This window comes from Engystomops pustulosus, chromosome 3, assembly GCF_040894005.1.
Source record: "Engystomops pustulosus chromosome 3, aEngPut4.maternal, whole genome shotgun sequence".
In the NCBI taxonomy this organism is placed as follows: domain Eukaryota; kingdom Metazoa; phylum Chordata; class Amphibia; order Anura; family Leptodactylidae; genus Engystomops; species Engystomops pustulosus.
This window is the reverse complement of record NC_092413.1, coordinates 36,836,194-36,855,435: the sequence shown is the minus strand read 5'-3', so window position 1 is coordinate 36,855,435 and position 19,242 is coordinate 36,836,194. Positions and strand designations below refer to the sequence as shown.

Genomic DNA, 19,242 nt, shown 5'->3' with positions numbered 1-19,242 from the left:
TGCTAAATCCTACAGAAGTGTGTGGCACGGCCCATGATAAAGGTACACCAAAAAAAGTGGTGCAATTCCTGAATCTGGGGAACTCTGCACACTAAACAGACGAACTACACATAGTGCAGTTTGAACTGTTCTTAGTAAATGTGCCCTTTGGGTCAACTGTGTGCCCCATTGGGTTAACTGTTTATGACATAATGTGCATTACAAACTGCCTTAAATCCATGTGCCACTCTTATGAAAAAATTTCTATGAATAGTTTGGCAAAAGGCCGTGACCTGAGGGAACGTGGTGTGGTCTATAGGGAAAGGAGGATGCACTAAAAGTTGTGCTAATGCACCAGAATTTTTGTGTGTTTAACTGGCATAAACTAAGCCAATTAGTACCAGCCACAGTGTATGCACATGAACGTGTGGCCACCGTGCCGTAGCCTGGCGGGCACACGTCGCTGCTCCGGAGAGGAGAAGTGATCACTGCTCGCCCCCGCCCCTCTCCATAGAAAATACTAGCCGCATGGCCATCAATACGGCCAAAGAAAGAGCAGGCTCTATCTTTTTACGGTGAGCATTTGTTGTGCTCGCTTGTTGCTGTACATACGTCCCCGTGATGGTCGTGTGCATGAGCCCTTAAACTAGACATGGGGTCCCCAAACTTTTTACATAGGGGGCCGTTCACTGTTCCTCTCAGACCGCTGGGGGGCCGGACTGAAATTTAAAAATAAAAAAAAATATAAGAAATTCTTATAAACAAAGCGCTAGCAGTACATGTGAACGCAACCGTGATACACTGGGCCCCCCTTAATTAATTATTTAATATACTGAACCCCTTTGTAACAATTTATTTATGAATTATTTGGGTCTATTAAATATGCTGCCCCCCCCCATTAATTACTAGACTGCCCCTCATAATTATTTCCTATGCTGCCCCTCCTAATTATTTCCTATGCTGCCCCTCCTAATTAATTATTTCCTATGCTGCCCCTCCCAATTAATTATTTCCTATGCTGCCCCTCATAATTAATTATTTCCTATGCTGCCCCTCATAATAAATTCCTATAATGCCCCTCATAACTAACTATTTCCTATACTGCCCCTCATAACTAATTATTTCCTATACTAACCCTCATAACTAATTATTTCCTATACTGCCCCTCATAATTATTTCCTATGCTGCCCCTCATAATTAATTACTTCCTATGCTGCCCCTCATAATTAATTATATCCTATGCTGCCCCTTATGAGGAAATAATTAATTATGAGGGGTAGCATAGGAAATAATTATGAGGGGCAGCATAGGAAATAATTATGAGGGGCAGTATAGGAAATAATTATGAGGGGCAGCATAGGAAATAATTATGAGGGGCAGCATAGGAAATAATTATAATTAATGATTCCCTATGCTGCCCCCTCATAATTAATTATTTCCTATCCTGCTCCTCATAATTATTCCCTGTGCTGCCCCTCCATTATTACTTGCTATAATGGTACCATAATTCATTATTTCATATATTAGGGCCGCCACAATCTTTAAAAATTTTTTTTTTAAAACTGTACTTACCTCTGGCTCCCGCGTCTTCTCTCTTCGGGCTGCTGCCGGGCAGGAAGGGGTGCGCGGCCACGTGATGATGTAATCACGCGGCCGTGCATCCAGGTTCAAGGAGCGATGTGCGCCGGGGTTGTCTTCCGGCCACATCGCTCCACCTGCAATAATAGTGCTCGAGCGGACACATCGGCCGCATCGAGCACTATTCAGGGAAGGACGGAGGCCCCTGCCCGACTGCGGCCTACGATCAGACCTAATCATTGACTCTATTGGAGCGCCAAATAACAAATCCGGGGGCACGGTGCTCCAAGCGCTGGATAGGATGGGGGCCGGATAGAAACAGTCTGCGGGCCGCAAGTGGCCCGCGGGCCGTAGTTTGGCGACCCCTGAACTAGACAGTTCACTTAGAGAAACTTTTGAAAAAGCTGCCCCAATATATGTAACTTGCTTGTATGAGCCTGCGCAACTGAGAGTACAGTTTGGATGATAGATAAAGATGTCTGCCCTGTATGTAATAAGTACCACTACATCAGGGAAAGTCAACGCATTGCATAACTTGGAGACCAAACTAAGCTGGAATACACAGATAGCTTGTTTTATTTAGCAGCAAAATGCAATGAAGTATGATGTTCACTGTAAATATTTAGACTGTGGGTGTAGGCAAAGAAGCACTTGGAACGAGAATGTAGCCTAAGTGGAAAGTAAAACATTCACTTAATACTGCGGGAACAGATCCAGTTTAATTTCTTCATTTTTTTTTACCTGGTTGGGGCATTTTGGTTGGGGGCCACATAATAATAGGTTTGACTTTTGTTTCTAACTTTCAGGATGATGTAAAACTGAAAATAAGGGTTTTCTACCACATACAAAACATCCGTTCTCCCCTTGTCTCTCCATTGTGTGCATTGTAGGACTGGCTAAAGAGTATTATATAGTGTAAAAGAATAGGGCAACTGTGATAAAACTATTCCTCCATTTTCTACCATTGGTCAAAGGTTACCTATAAGAAGTGACTATAATGTGCCTTATTTAAGGTAACAGCAGTCTAAATTCTCCTGTTCGTACAATTTTCCAATATTATGCATATTGTAATCTACCCAACCACAGATAACACTGGAAAGAGTCATATGAAGTTACTTCTGTGGGAGTCCATAGAAGAGCTAAAGAAGAGTGCATGCTGGGAGTTGCGTTTCCCTAACAGCTGGAGTTTGCTGTTTTTCAAAACTTTTTCAAATCATTTTGGGCCTCAGATATCATAAAATGCCCGATGAGCTGGAGAAATAAAAGTCGCACATTTTGTTTGGCCTGAGTTGGATCATTTGTTTATATAATGTTAGTTATTTCGTTTTTCTACATTGTACGTGACATTCTCTGTGTTATTTGGAACCATTTTGCTTTTGTACTTTTTATGGAATATTAACTAAGTCCGGAGCCTATGATGGAGATTGCACCCTATGCTCTCTAACGCAACACAGTGATGCATCTAAATTGACTTCATTATTTGTCCATATCTACTGTATAATAAGTAACAGCCTCTTTAGGGATTCATTTAGACAATAAGCATGGCCTACAGCCATCATTATAGCCAGAGCCAGACTCTTAATTGCTATCTCTAGGTCAAATTTAAAAGAAACAATTGTAGTACTAAACCCGGAGACACTCCAGTGAAGAGCTCCAGTTACTGTATGTTCCAGACTCCTCCAATTTGTTATAATGAGCAATGGACGCTTTGCTAGACCGGGTCATCCATTCAATGCCACAATATGAGAAACCAATGTTTACTTTATTTTCAAAATATACCGTGCTTGGCTCATGGGGACCTGTTAATATGAAGTTAAACGATACAGGGTCTACCACTCTTCTGTTCTTAAAGGAACCCCCGGCTTAGTATATTTTCACCATATTAAGTCTGCAGTTCTCTTAAATATTCTGTTTACATGCTTTCAATGAAAAAACATTGGTTTTGCTATTAATTTATTTATGAATTTGCACTTTGCTGGAAATGGTGCCTAATGTACAATAATAAATGCCTGCAAATTTTAGAAGTTGTGTGTTCTGAATATTGAGGAAGTTTTTATTACTACATGAATCTTTAATGAAGATTGGAGTTCAGTAAGTCAGTAGTGACACATTTGCTCGCTAATATTCTCTCTAACTACAATTTTTTTATACATATTAAGTTTATAATAAAGATTTACTCTAAAGACTCTTAAACCGGTCTTATTTTGCATGGCTGATGCTGGGTGTGAAGCCTATCGTCACTAGAAATAATAGAAACAACACAAATTTCCAAAATAAAAAGCTATGCTAACAGTTTCCTCCTTAACTTTCTTCATTTTAGCCTATTTTTTCATATTACAATAAAAAGTAACATATACCGTATATACTCGAGTATAAGACAACCCGAGTATAAGCCCAGATCCCTAATTTTACCACCAAAAACTGGGAAAACCTATTGACTCAAGTATAAGCAGAGAGTGGGAAATACATTGGTCACAGCCCCCCCAGAATATAGCCAGCAAGCCCCCAGTAGTATATAGCCAGCCTGCCCCCATGTAGTATACAGCCAGCCTGCCCCTGCTCCCTGTAGTATACAGTCAGCCTACCCCCTGTAGTATACAGCCAGCCCAGCCTGCCCCCTGTAGTATACAGCCAGCCCAGCCTGCCCCCTATAGTATACAGCCAGCCCAGCCTGCCCCCTGTAGTATACAGCCAGCCCAGCCTGCCCCCTGTAGTATACAGCCAGCCCAGCCTGCCCCCTGAAGTATACAGAAAGCCCAGCCTACCCCCTGAAGTATACAGCTATCCCAGCCTGCCCCTTGAAGTATATAGCCTGCCCAGCCATCCCTCTGTAGTATACAGCCAGCCCACCCAGCATTTAAAAAATATAACTTATATACTCACCCTCCGGTGGCCCCGATGCTCAGCGAAGCTCCTGATGTCCCTGATGTGCTCCTCTTCTGTCTTCCCCATGGCTCCTCTTCTTTCTTCGGTCTTCTGTACAGCAAGGCAGGGATGGGGCCATGTTATCTCCCGGACGGCGCATACTATGATGACATCAGCGACCGCATTATAGTATGTGCCTGCCAGGAAGATAACATGGCCGTGTCCCTGCCTGCTGTACAGAAGAGCGAGGACAGAAGAGGAGCTGCAGGGAAGACAGAAGAGGAGTTGCGCCGAAAGAAGATGAGCCGCGCCGACAGAAGAGCCGTGCCAACAGAAGAGGAGCCGCGCCTTGCCGCACATCAGGGCTGCCGGAGGGTGAGTATATAAGTTTATTATTTTTATTGACTTGTGTATAAACCGAGGTGAGGTTTTTCAGCACATTCTTTATGCTGAAAAACTCGGCTTATACACGAGTATATATGGTATATTAATTAATCTATTTCCCCCTCCTTCTCCTTATGACTCAGTACCTGGTTGTAAGAAAACTAGTTACAGGAGCTTTCCCCTGCATTTTTTATGTCTAGTTAGACAAAAAGAAGCCCAAAATCATGGATATGACTGTAGCAATCATGGCTATAAAATGTTGGAATGCTATAGATCCCAAAATGTTGGTCTTTGGGCTGTAATCTGGGGGTAATCAGGTCAAAATCCCAAGCACCCTCTTATGTTAAATGGCCCTTTTGGCCTAAATTCTACTCTGCTTCTGTTTGGCTTGTGAATGCTCTTTACTTTGCCTACTGTAGGAGTTGGAGTTGGGTGCCCTTTGACAAGGCATGGGCACAATCTAAAATGATGCAAAAACATTACATAATAGGAAACATTCTAACTCAGTGCAAAACAGTTAAAAAATGTGTTAGTGGTTATATAATTAGACAAATCCAATTGTTCAGCTCATAATCACTATAATACATCCATGTCCTTGTGTCTGTGGACGCTTCTAATTCTCCTACTTGGCTGTTTACATAAGGCAGATCTTCTGAAATAAACCTCTGGGTTCTCCTTCAGGGATATGCAAATAATTATTTAGATTGAGAGAAGGAATAATTGTAAATAATTGTGTATATATGCATATATCTATATATACTGGAGATCAAAATTATGAAACAATGTATGCTCACTTGATTATTTTCAGAAACAATGTAATCTCCATTGATCAACATTTGATGGATTTTTTGTGAGAGGTCACCAGGCCTCTAGAACATTGTTTTACAAAATTACCAAGGTATATCAGCGAAAAAAACTAATTTAGCAAAAAAGATTTTTTTACATTTTCTGAAGGCTATAGCTGTCACCAATCAGTAGAAAGTGCAAAGGCCTTTGCTTTGAATGACTTCAGCACATCAGCGACCACAGGACATCACATGTATCTCACACGGCTCTGCTGGGATTTTGGTCCACTCTTCTACCAGTTTCTTCCACAGTTCTGTGACTGGAGTTTCTTGGCCATAACTTTCTCACCACAGATTTTAAAGAGGTTTTCTATTGGGTTTAGATCAGGACTCTGGGCTGTGGCCATTTCATTGTTTCAATGTATTCTACTTAAAGGAACTGCTTTACCCGTTTTGCTGTGTGACAGGGGGCATTGTTCTGCATAAAAATTGCTGGCTGATTTTGTTAAAAAAGTAAGTAAGGGAACCACTTGTTGTTGAAGAGGGTTCTGATACACACTTGCATTCACTCTGCCATGTACCTGTATGAGAGGTGCAACTGCTGCTGCAGAAAACATTCCCCAAATCATGACACTTCCTCAAAACCTTTCACTGTCTTCTTTGCACATTATGGGTTCATTCTTTTCCCAGTTTGTCGACAAACATAATGTTTCCCATCGAACCTAAATAAATTAAACTTGCTTTTATTACTAAAATAAACTGTGGACCAGTTCCTCTGTTGACATAATATGATCTAGAAGTCATTGTAGAAGTCACAGACCCAATTTGAAATGGAACAACATTTTTGTATTGTCAATGAAACTGGAAACTTAGGCCTCTTTCACACTTGCGTTGCAGATCACGTCAGAGTCTGATCAGAGTGTGATCAGGGTTTTTCTCAGTGAAAAACTGACGAGTTCAATCAGTTTTCAGTCACAGTTTATTCAGTGCCTCAGTTTTTCAAGCGTGTGTTTTTGTTGTTTCCAAAGCATTTTCAATGCGTTTTTTACACGCAGATAACGCGCATGAAAAAAACTCAGGACTGAGGTCTATCTTTTCTATGTCAATTGATCAGTGAAAAACGCATTGCACTTGCATTGGACTTGCATGTGTCTCAGAGTGCAATGCGTTTTTGATGCATTTCCATAGACTTGTATGGTGGGCTTTTCACGCGCGTGACTTCCAAAAGTAGAGCATGCCGAGATTTAAACGTGCGTTAAAAAAACACGCGTGTTTGCGTGAAAAAGTGCAAGTCTGAAAAAACCCATTGATTATAATGGGACAGAGTACAATGCAAGTTCTGCAGGTCAGAAGCATTCGCAGAACACGCGCGTGAAAAATCGCAAGTGTAAAAGGGGCCTTAGGCTGCCTGTTCAAGGGGTTATGTCACAAATCAACTTGCTTTTTAAAAGCTCCCCAAAAGCAAAAAATATTCAGAACAAAAATATATAATGGTAAACTTGGGTAAAAAAGACAATTACATTTTTTTATCATGATGGTGTTCACTTACTGATACCTAGCACAGCAGGATTCATCACTGCTGTATGTCCTCTACCAAAGCCCTAGCACTCTACTCCCTGTCTCTGCCCATCCTTGTCACCATATACTTGAACAACAAAATACATCTTTATATAAACCCAACGTTTACCTCATAAAATATGTTTCATATGGACCTCATTTATAAAAATGGTCCCACAGGAAAACTGTTTATGTTGTCCATAGCACCCAATCACAGTTTAGCTATTATATATCCAAAGCAGTAAAAAAAAAATAGAGCTTGGCTAAAATTGGCTGCTAGGTGTAATATAGGCTCGGTTCACATCTTGTTTTGTGTATACGATCAGAATATATACGCCAAGAAAACTCCTGATGTATACGATGAGCACATACATTGACATATACTGGCAGATGGAGGGCATAGCTGTTACCTCCGTCTGACCACTATACGTTGAATCCACTGACAAAGGCAGGATGGAAAGAGGTAGCAAGCTCTGTCCTTCCAGCCTTCTCCCTCCTGCTGAGCTGTGTGTGACCCTCCCCTCTCCATTGAAATGCAGAGGCAAATGCCTTCTACGGGGGACGTATGTACAGCCGCAAGGTTGTGGCCGTACATACGTCCCCCTACAGTTGTGTGAATGCGGCCTTACAGTGAGCATGATCTTCTATTGGGGCTGCAAGCAGCAGCGAAGAAACTTCATTGGATAAATGCACACACGTGCATGTTAGAATGTTTTTACACATGTATAGTATGTTTGTGTGTGTTCATTAATATAGATACAAACACACTATGCATTTGTAAAAACACTAATGTTACACCTATAAAAAATGCTGCTTCTAACTATCATCCTGCATAGTAGAACAGAGACTGTCCTCTGCTTCCCTTGCACAGCAGCAGGGACCTCCTCTCTGGAGATGACCACTCTGTGCAATAGTTTGTTAACCACCTTTGGCCCTGCTCCTTACCTATAGTTGCACATGTGCAGTTCCCTTACACATGTTGCAGTGAAGAGGCGGGGCTGGTACTGGTGGGCGGGGCTTCTGAACGGGGGCTGAGGGAGTGGCTGCTCTCTCCATACACCCCTCGTAGCACAAGGATGATATAGTTTGTCCTGGTGCGCAAAGGTGTTAAACGGCTATACCTCCCTACCCTGGCACCTACAAACACAATCTAGGTCTCACATTAAACAAGAGATATAATATCAGGATTGTGTTTTGGATGCTTTACAGAACCGTAGATATCCACTGTTAAAGTTGCAATACAAACTGTGATTTTTATGTACAGCTTTCTATTTTCGACTGTAACTTTAACAGTGGATATCTCAGTTTCTGTGAACCATCCAAACACAATCTTGACATTGATTCTAATTAATTCCCCTTTTATATATTGTGTTCTAGGTGCCATGGTTCAGGAGATATAGGCAGTAGTGGATTATAATATAGGAGGTTTGAGCGCTAACCAAGGACCCAAGCCTTCTGGAGGGCCCATGGACTCCCAAACCACCCATCAAATGTTATACTCAGAAAGACCTTCATCCTGGAAATCCTCTTCTGCTCTTCTGCTCTCAATACACATTTACGTAGGAGCCATTTAAGGACATTTAAAGGTCCTCCAAAGGTCCTTCTGAAGGCAGAAGGATCTGCAGGAAAGAATTACCTTACAGTTTGCAGAAGTACATGCACCCACTGCATCTGTAGCTGAACCTGGGAAAGGGTGATGGAATGAACATATTTTGGGAAAGGTTTGTTCAGTTTAACTACGTATTAAATGACACCTATCACCAGGATCCAGCATTGTAAACCAAGCACACTGACATAGTGGTGTGTGCCCCCTCTGACAGGATCTGCTCTTCTTTGAGCTTCCTAAGCCCTTGTTTTTACAAAGAACATTTTGAAAAATTGTGCAAATGAACCTGAGGGGTTCCAGGCTCAGTAGATGTCAATGGAGCCTGGAGCAATTTATTTTAAACCTTTTTTTTCAGATCCTGCCAGAGGGGCACACACCAGTATGCCAGTGTGCTTGGTTTACAATCCTTCATAGTGGTGGTAGATTTCCTTTAAGACCCACACATAAAAATTGTGGAGTCTGACAAAAAAAATTAAGAAAACAAATCCTCCCCTCTCCAGGCTCCTCTTCTCTTTCCTGCTGCACTGCTCAGGGTGCTGACCCTGGTTCTATGTGCTGGTGTTCAGACCCAGGACAGTGCAGCGCCCAGAGCAGGAGAGGAGACGAACGGTGGCTACAGAACAGCTGACATGTTCCCTCTTGCTCCTCGGCCTCCAATGAGCGCTGCCATCATGGGGTTGTACAACCCTGCTTTAAGACCTCTTGATAATTTCTGCAGGGGTTTCTTTTTATTGATGGAGACTCTCACACACAGGATCAAAGCTATTTACTGAAGTAATTAAAGGACACCTACCGCCAGGATGAAGGACTGTATGTAAATGAGCGTGAGGGGCTCCAGCCTCCATTGACACCTATGGAGTCTGGAGCCCCTCATGCTCATTTGCATACAGTCCTTCATCCTGGTGGTAGATGCCCTTTAAGGCATGTAATGCGTCTGAGAGAAAAACTATTCTAGTTTCTAAACAGCAGTTTATAAAAATTAATCTCCTCTAAGATTGTTTGCAAAGAGCAAGTAGAACAGTTTTGCTCTGACTGTTTTGATAAATCTCGTCTACGATTATCATGGCCTGATGTCATGACAGCAGTGCTAGAAGCTGAACGGTGAAGCTTCAGCAAATGACTATTCAAGGACAGATAATATAAATATATATATATATTAGCTGAATTATTAATGGTTTCTATGCAAATACATTTTAAACTTAATAGTATTTAATGTACAGGCGGTCCCCTACTTAAGGACACCCGACTTACAGACAAGCCATAGTTACAGACGGACCCCTCTGATGAAGCTTTCTGAATGTTTTACTTTAGTCCCAGACTGAAATGATCAGCTGTAAGGTGTCTGTAATGAAGCTTCATTGATAATCCTTGTTCCTATTACAGCAAAAAATGTTTAAACTCCAATTGTCACTGGGGCCAAATTTTTTTTGTCTGGATCTACAATTATAAAATATACAATTTCGACTTACATACAAATTCAACTTAAGAACAAACCTCCAGACCCTATCTTGTACGTAACCCGGGGACTGCCTGTATATGTATAATGTCTACATCTATTGTTAGAAGTAAACGACACAAATAAACGACACACATGACACAAGAAATAAACATCATGACACAGAATAGTAAGTTAAATAATGTGACATTTTATTATAAATATTTTTTTTTTAATGTAATTGGTTGTTACCTCCCGTCACTCACAGGGAGTGTACAGCGGCGCTCAGGACAGGAAAAACCCCCTGTGGAGGAAACCTGCAGGGAAACCATGGCCGCTGTACTGCCCTTCCTCTGGGCTTACTAAGGGAGGTAACGCTATAACATTTATGTATGTACCTACCTACAGTGACTGCATGTGGCTACCTACAGTGATTGATGTGCTGAATGTTATGTGCTGTGAGTGGGATTCTGGGCCTTACCAATGGACAGATGGCTTCATCCATGTTGCTTTTCTGGTCATCTTCTCCATGATGGTCCCGCAGCTGTCATCTCACATCTTGGCAGAGGTAGGTATAGGTGATGATTCAGGCTTCCTTGCAGACCTCCTGCTTGTATAGCTGAAGTTAGATGATGGCACAAGAGAAGCCATAGCTGGTAGACTCTCTAATCTTCCCTGGGTGCTGGAACAGCTGGGCTCAGGTAGGTTGTTCATGTTGGTCTTTCTCTTTTCCATGCCCAGTGTGTGGGGTCCTCGGCCATTATCTGATGACAGGTGTCCAGGTCTACCCAAGCTTTGAAGCCAATTTTCCGGAACAGCAGGTTGCGATAACGGAGAAAATGTTCGATCTCCAGAAACCAGAATCCTTCCAAGGCCCAGAAGAGGATCTCTGTGCGAATGTCTGAATCTTGCTCCTCAAACTGACTGGCCAGGTAGAGTGCTGGGAAGAAGTAGTTTCTGTAGTGGACAGTGGGAAGTCTTGCTCTTCTTAAATACTCACAGGCAGTGGCTAGGTGGTACTTGTCTGAAGAGGTCCTGCTGCTGTCACTGGAAAGGAACTCTGTGATGTATCTATCCTCCAGGAGGATGAGGAAGGCTGCCATCTCTTCCTTCTGCTGTGCCCGGTCTATCTTCCTCTGTTTGGGGGCAGGTTCCTGGTGCTCTGGTGGTGAAGTCTCCCGTCTCTTTCTCTTCAAGTCTCTTCTTCTGTCTTCATTTGATGTGGGCAGTAGCTCTGCTGTGTACTTATCTTCGCAGTGTGTGAGGAAGGCCGCCATCTTTTCGTCCTGCTGTGCCAGGTCTATCTTCCTCCTCTTGGGGGCAGGCTCCAGTGGATCAGGTGGTGAAGTCTCCCGTCTCTTTGTCTTCATGTCTTTACGTGGGCAGTAGATCTTCTGTGTGGATCCGGGTTTTGGCTAAAATAAAACTATTCCAAACTCGCTTGGTGCAGTAACGGGAGCCTGTCTTATCACTCTGAGAGCTTTCACTGACTGGCACCAACCGACGTTTTTTTCCCTGCATTGAAGTAATGTCCTGCAATCCTATTGGCTGCTGAGTGTGGCACCTGCCACGATGACTCACACAGCAGCAAGTCTTAAAGGGATAACATGCTCCTTTAATATATTATCTGTGTATGTATATACATATAAGCAGCATTGATTGGGTTACTTTTTGACACTTTTTGACACTATGTTATAATAACAAATAATGGATAAGCTTCATTTTTGTAAAGAGAAACAATGTACATAGCAACCAGTAGGAATTTTCATCCTTGGTACTTTAAGGGTTTATATGCAACAATTTAGTAGTTGTCCCTGTACATTGCACTATACAGCCCATTCTTCTCTTCTGCTGGGGCAGATACTGGATATATATGATGTACTCACTGGGGCAGATTTATCAAAAGTGTCCGAGAGCAGAAATGTTCTAGTTGCTAATGACATCCAATCAGTTCCCAACCGTAGTTTATAAAATGAAAGCTGAGCTGTGATTGATTGCCATGTACAATTAGAACACTCATTTGATAATTCGATAATCATTTGATAATTGTCCAGCACTTTCACCATAGACTATGCAGTAGGTCTCATTTATTAAAACAGTGTAAAATCATGTTACTGTTGCACCTAGTAAGTAACCAATCAAATCTCAGTTTTTATACTTCAAGCTTCCGTAGTAAAGTGAAAGCCATGCTGTGATTGGTTTCTGTGGGCAACAGACAGATTTTCTTTAAGACAGTTTTGATCAATACAGTTTCCCTGTGATACGTCTTATAGATAAGAGGCAGAGCCTCGGCAGTCACTTTATATGTATACACATTGTAAATATTCAATCTGCAGTGAAAACATTTTTAGATTTGGATCCTCCATGAATGTCCAACAACAAAATAAAACATACGTAAAGTATATTTGTACACATGGCTATAGTTACTTTGTGTCTCCAGATGTAGAAGGGCTGTGTGTCACAGAGATCAATGACAGGTGACAAGAAATGAAAATCATTGTGGTATTGGGGGACTGACCCCTATCCAGCACTACGTCCATAGGCGGCACAGAGAAGGTGTATAAGGAAACCACTATACGTCCATACAGATCCCTACACCTACACAGATCTCAGACTGATCCTTCCTCATACACATAATACAATAGGGAGGATGCCAGCAATGGGATAATGTCTCACTATATCATGGCCTTCACACTATTCCTCTTCCACTGCATCCTAAATACTAGCATTAGGCAAGAAATAAATGATCAACCTTGTAAAGGGAATTGGTTGTGATGTACAGTAATTAGGGAATGGCTGCTAACCTTTGTATGGAAGAGCTAAAATATATTCAAGATCCACTTATTAGCCTTACAATAATCTTTCTACTTTATAAGCCTGAAAAGCGAAATAACTTTGGTGCACAAGGTGTATGGCAGACCTGGAAATATCTATCTATGGCCACCCCTGATGCCCGTGTAGCTGCTAAACCACCATTATTAGCAGAACGGCAATAACATGAGGAGCAAATGTACTTTGTCCGTCAGTTAAATTTCCTTAATGTTCATTCAGTACATTGCGCCTTCCATTTCCGGAAGAGGGAGAGCTATTCTGAACCTGTGGGCTTTGCCAGGAGTATTTATGTGCAGACTTGAGTCCTCCATGTCACACATCCACTTCCTGCTATTAATGAATTTGGCCAGTATACCTAATTTTTTAGAGTGTATGTGTAAATGTTGGGGTCAGAATACAAGCGGTCCCCTACTTAAGACCACTCGACTTACAGACGACCCCTAGTTACAAACGGACCTCTGGATATTGGTAATTTATTGTGCTTTAGTCCTAGGCTACAATGATCAGCTATAACAGTTATTACAGGTGTCTGTAATGAAGCTTTAGTGTTAATCCTGATTCTTATGACAACCCAACATTTTTAAAATCCAATTGTCACAAAGACCAAAAAAGTTCAGGCTGGGATTACAATAATGAAATTTTCCGACTTACATACAAATTCAACTTAAGAACAAACCTACAGACTCTATCGTGTATGTAACCCGGGGACTGTCTGTATTTAGTAATTTACCAATATACATCTATTATTCTTTCTGCTCTGCTCTTGGTATGTAAAGTGAAGCCTCCTGTCTGTTACCTCATCAGCCGGACATTCCTGACCATAAAATGGTCATGCATTTTCCATCTGTCAATAGACAATCGCCTGGCAGGGACCTTGGTCTTATATTCATGAACTCTATCATTAGGTCCTGGAAGGGCGATTGTTCATGGACAGATAGAGATCACATGACCCTCCATTTGCAGCCATTTTATGGACAGGAATCTCTGGCTGATGAGGTAAAAGACAGGAGGCTTCACTTTACATATCAAGAAAGCAGAACACAACTTTAATAGATTTATATTGGTAAATTACCTAATATCCTGCTCCCAAATTTACACACGGATTACAAAATATGAGGTAAAGTGGACAACCCCTTTAATCTCTTTCTGTTCACTCTTTAAAGATTGTATGCGGTCAGGGGCGTCGCTAGGTCAAAAGATCCGGGGCCCGTGCCCCGGATCTTTTTGCCTGTGCCCCGAATCTCCCTGTGCTGCATCAGGGATATCACCTCTTCCTGCATCCTCAAGGTGCAGAAAGAATTAAGCAGTGTGGAGGAGCACAGAGCAGTAAGCTCCGTGCACCGCTACAAAGTCCCTGCAGAGATAGGAGCTCAGCAGGCAGGGCATCATGCTGTTGTGGCTGGTGGTGAGGAGGGAGGAGTAATCGCCGCCAGCCCCGCCCCACATTGGAGTCTGACAGGAGGGAACAGCAGCCTCTCACCTGGAGAAGGAGAAGATGCCGGGAGCGCGAGTAGTGGGCGGAGCTAAGAAGAAGGAAGTAGGAGAAAGCCAGCAGATGAGTGACACCTAGACAGGTGAATCAAAAGAGGTATCTGCAGGCATGGCCGGCGCCAGCACCCGGCTTACCCGGGCAAGTGCCGGGGCCCCAGAGGTCTCAGAGGGGCCCACAGCACACACTGCCAATTCAAGCATACTCAATTACATCGGCATGCTTGTTGCCGATGTAATTGAGAGAATTCATCATTCACACTGCCGGCACGGCTGACAGGGGGCGGCACCACAAGCGGGAAGTCACAGAACATAGGTGCATCGGCGTCGCCGATGTATTTCTGCTGCACAGCGCCTATTGCTGTGCAGGACGCTGGACGTGATGACTTCCCGCCGCCAGCGTCCCTGCTGCTGCACAGTAGACGCTGTGCTGAAGATGTAGCAGAAGAGCGGCGAGCCCCAGAAGAGATGAAGAAGAAATCGCATGCAGCCCTTGAGGTAAGTTAGCGTTTATTTTTTTTCTGGCCACTAATAATGTGTATTTAATTAAATAATGGAGGCTGGGAAGGGGGGTATATATTAATTAATGGACCCTGGAGGTATACATTAATTAATGAAGCCTCAAGGGGGTATATATTAATTAATGGACCGGGGGGGGGGTTATATATTAATTAATGAAGCCTCAAGGGGGTATATATTAATAAATGGAGCCTGGGTGGTATATATTAATTAATGGACCCTGGGGGTATATATTAATTAATGGACCCTGGAGGTATATATTAATTAATGATGCCTCAAGGAGGTATATATTAATTAATGGACCCGGGGGGGGGTTATATATTAATTAATGAAGCCTCAAGGGGGTATATATTAATAAATGGAGCCTGGGTGGTATATATTAATTAATGGACCCTGGGGGTATACATTGATTAATGGACCCTGTGGGGGGGGGGGGTATATATTAATAAATGGAGCCTGGGGGGTATATATTAATTTATGGACCCTGTGGGTATATATTAATTAATGAAGCCTCAAGGGTGTATATATTAATTAATGGACCCTGGGGGGGTATATATTAATTAATGAAGCCTCAAGGAGGTATATATTAATTAAGGGACCCTGGGGGGGGGGGGTTATACATTAATTAATGGACCCTGTGGGGGGGGGGGTATATATTAATAAATGGAGCCTGGAGGGCTTTATATACTTAATTAATGAAGCCTGGGGTGCTGTATACTAATAGACCCTGGGGGGGCTGTATATACGTAATTAATGGTCCAGGGGGCTGTATATACGTAATTAATGGACCAGGGGCTGTATATACGTAATTAATGGAGCCTGGTTGCTGTATATACTTAATTATTGGAGCCGTGGGGGATGTAGGGGTATTGTATATCAATATTTGTATATTAAGATTCCGCGTTTTTAATGCCACCACATTTCACTGCTTAGGGGCCCACTGAGGCTCTTTCGCCCAGGGGCCCACTGAAACCTGGAGCCGGCCCTGTCTGCAGGGATCAGAGGTGTGAGCAAGGTTTCAGTGGATGTGAGCAGGAGGTGTAAACAGGGTCAGGAGATGTGAGCAGGGGTTAGGAGGTGTGAGCAGGGGTCAGGAGGTGTGAACAGGGGTCAGGAGGTTTGAGGCAGGGGTCATGAGGTGTGAGCAGAGGTCAGGAGGTATAAGCAGAGCTCAGGGGATGTAAGCATGGACCAGGGGATGTAATCTTGGGTCAGGGGATGTGAGCAGGGGATGTGATCAAGGGTCAGGGAATGTCACCAGGGGTCAGGGGATGTAATCGTGGGTCAGGGAATGTGAGCAGGGGATGTGATTAAGGGTTGGGGAATGTCAGCAGGGGTCTGAGGGTGTGAGCAGGGGTCAGGGGATGTAATAATGGGCCAGGGGATGTAATATTGGGCCAGGGGATGTGATCATGGGCTAGGGGATGTGAGCCGGGGTCAGAGGGTGTGAGCAGGGGTCAGGGGATGTGAGCAGGGGTCAGGGGATGTGAGCAGGGGCCAGGGGATGTGATTAGGGGCCAGGGGATGTGATCATGGGTCAGGGGATGTGATCATGGGCCAGGGGATGTGAGCAGGGGTCAGAGGGTGTGAGCAGGGGTCAGGGGATGTGAGCAGGGGCCAGGGGATGTGAGCAGGGGCCAGGGGATGTGATCATGGGCCAGGGGATGTGAGCAGGGGTCAGAGGGTGTGAGCAGGGGTCAGGGGATGTGAGCAGGGGTCAGGGGATGTGAGCAGGGGCCAGGGGATGTGAGCAGGGGCCAGGGGATGTGATCAGGGGTCAGGGGATGTGAGCAGGGGTCAGGGAATGTCAGGAGGGGTCACAGGGTGTGAGCAGGGGTCAGGGAATGTCAGGAGGGGTCAGAGGGTGTGAGCAAGGGTCAGAGGGTGTAAGCAGGGGTCAGAGGGTGTAAGCAGGGGTCAGGGGATGTGAGCCGTGGTCAGGGGATGTGAGCAGGGGTCAGGGGATGTGAGCAGGAGGTGTGAGCAGGGGTCAGGAGGTGTGAGCAGGGGTCAGGAGATGTGAGCAGGAGGCGTGAGCAGAGCTCAGGGGATGTAAGCATGGGCCAGGGGATGTAAGCGTGGGCCAGGGGATGTAAGCGTGGGCCAGGGGATGTAAGCATGGGCCAGGGGATGTAATCGTGGGCCAGGGGATGTGAGCAGGGTTCAGGGGATGTGAGCAGGGGATGTGATCAAGGGTCAGGGAATGTCAGAAGGGGTCAGAGGGTGTGAGCAGGGCTCAGGGGATGTGACCAGGGGTCAGGGGATGTGAGCAGGGCTCAGGGGATGTGAGCAGGGCTCAGGGGATGTAGGATATGTCATAAACACTGTAAGGGTACGAATATACCCCATGGCCAGGACACAGCGAAGATGCGATGTGATGCAGTGGGCTGGATCAATTAATGGATTGTGTCAATAATTCATAACAAAAATATTTAGTAACACTTTCATGTTAACAAGACATGAAACGGTTACTAAATATTAATGGTGTTATAGGTTATCGGTACAATCCATTAATTCATGTGGCTGGCTGCATCACATCGCATCTCTGCTGTGTCCTGGCCATGGGATATAGTTGCACCTTAAAAGGGTTTGCCCATGAAAGAGAATTCATAAATCTCAATCCCCTAGTGATGTTTACACAAAAAAGATAATTTTAACCCATTACTTTACAATGTTACTCAGTGTTATTGCTGCTATCACTCAGTGATGGTCAGTGTAAGATTCCAGAGTGTGAGCGGGGACTCTCTAAGCAGACACTTCATGATCCCTCTGTGCTATGAGATGCTGTGTGCTGACAATGTGCTTAGATTATCAGGGAACAGGGCTTAGCTACACTTTTATTTAACTTCTTAACATTCACTAGTATCTGACACATGGAAAAAGAGAGACGAGACAGATCAGAGATGATGAGATCCATGATGATGGATATAACACACAATGACACTTTCCAGCTCTTGCTACATCTCTGCTCTCGCTCTATCAGAGATGATGTTCCTGCCTCCCACTCACCGTATAATGAACTTATCTTCCTGTAGCTTGTATTTCTCCTCTCGCTGCTGCTCTTGTATACCGGCAGGAAGTTAGTGTGTATCAGTGTGAGCTCCCCCTAGAATGCAGGGGGTACGGGCCGCTGCAGAGAACAGTTTACCTCCACAGCATCAGACATGATGTGTGTACACCAGGACTGATAGGTTGGACTTTTATCTGTGAAATGCTGTATTTTTGTTATTAACAGAGAATGTGCTATTTTGTATATTTAAGTCTTCGTTGGAATACCCCTTTAAAGCTATTTGCACAGGTTGCAGATTTTACATGCAGATTTTTGTGTAGAAAATATGCAGTGTAATACAGTATCAGTAAAGTTAATGGGATTTGGAAAAAGTCATGTAGATGATGCATAAGAATTCCGCAAAGAAATTGTTCCTCAGTGTGGAAAATAAATAATGATCATGTTACTTTTCTTGCTCATACTCTCAGATTTTTGCAAGCGTTTTTATACGGAAGAGTAAAAATCTGCAACAAATCTGCGTCAAGTCCACACCATGCTGCGGAATGTGATGCAGATCTTTTGTGTAGCTAGCAACGCCCCTGTATGCGGTGCATGTTAGAATGTTTTTACACATGTATAGTATGTTTGTGTGTGTTCATTAATATAGATACAAACACACTATGCATGTGTAAAAACACTAATGTTACACCTATAAAACATGACACTTGCTTGTTATGCAGATATCAGCTTCCTCTCTGCAGGATCACACAGCATAGGGAGGCGCAGCACCCATCCTCCCCCACCCTGTCCCCACTGAGCAATACCTCAGCCAGGCTGCTTTTACCTATTATCCTGCATAGTAGAACAGAGCCTGTCCTCTGCTTCCCTTGCACAGCAGCAGGGACCCCCTATCTGGAGATGATGGCTCTGGGCAATAGTTTGTTACCCATCTTTGGCCCTGCTCATTACCTATAGTTGCACATGTTGCAGTGAGGAGGCGGGGCTGGTACTGGTGGGCGGGGCTTCTGATCGGGGCTGAGGGAGTAGCTGCTCTCTCCATACAACTCTCGTAGCATTAGGACGATATAAATCGTCCTGGTGCGCGAAGGTGTTAAACGGCACATACAAACACAAACTAGGTCTCATATTCGACAAGAGATATAATATCAGGATTCTTTACAGAACAGGAGATATCCACTGTTAAAGTTGCAATACAAACTGTGAT

General features: G+C 43.7%; 1 protein-coding gene across 1 annotated transcript; it reads right to left on the bottom strand.

Annotated features, from left to right (window-relative positions):
* Nucleotides 1-10,899: 10,899 nt before the first annotated feature.
* On the bottom strand, nucleotides 10,900-11,559 carry LOC140122842 (speedy protein 1-B-like). The gene has a single exon (XM_072144089.1). The coding sequence runs from the start codon at nucleotides 11,557-11,559 to the stop codon at nucleotides 10,900-10,902; it is 660 nt and encodes a 219-aa protein (XP_072000190.1).
* Between the last annotated feature and the right edge of the window lie 7,683 nt (nucleotides 11,560-19,242).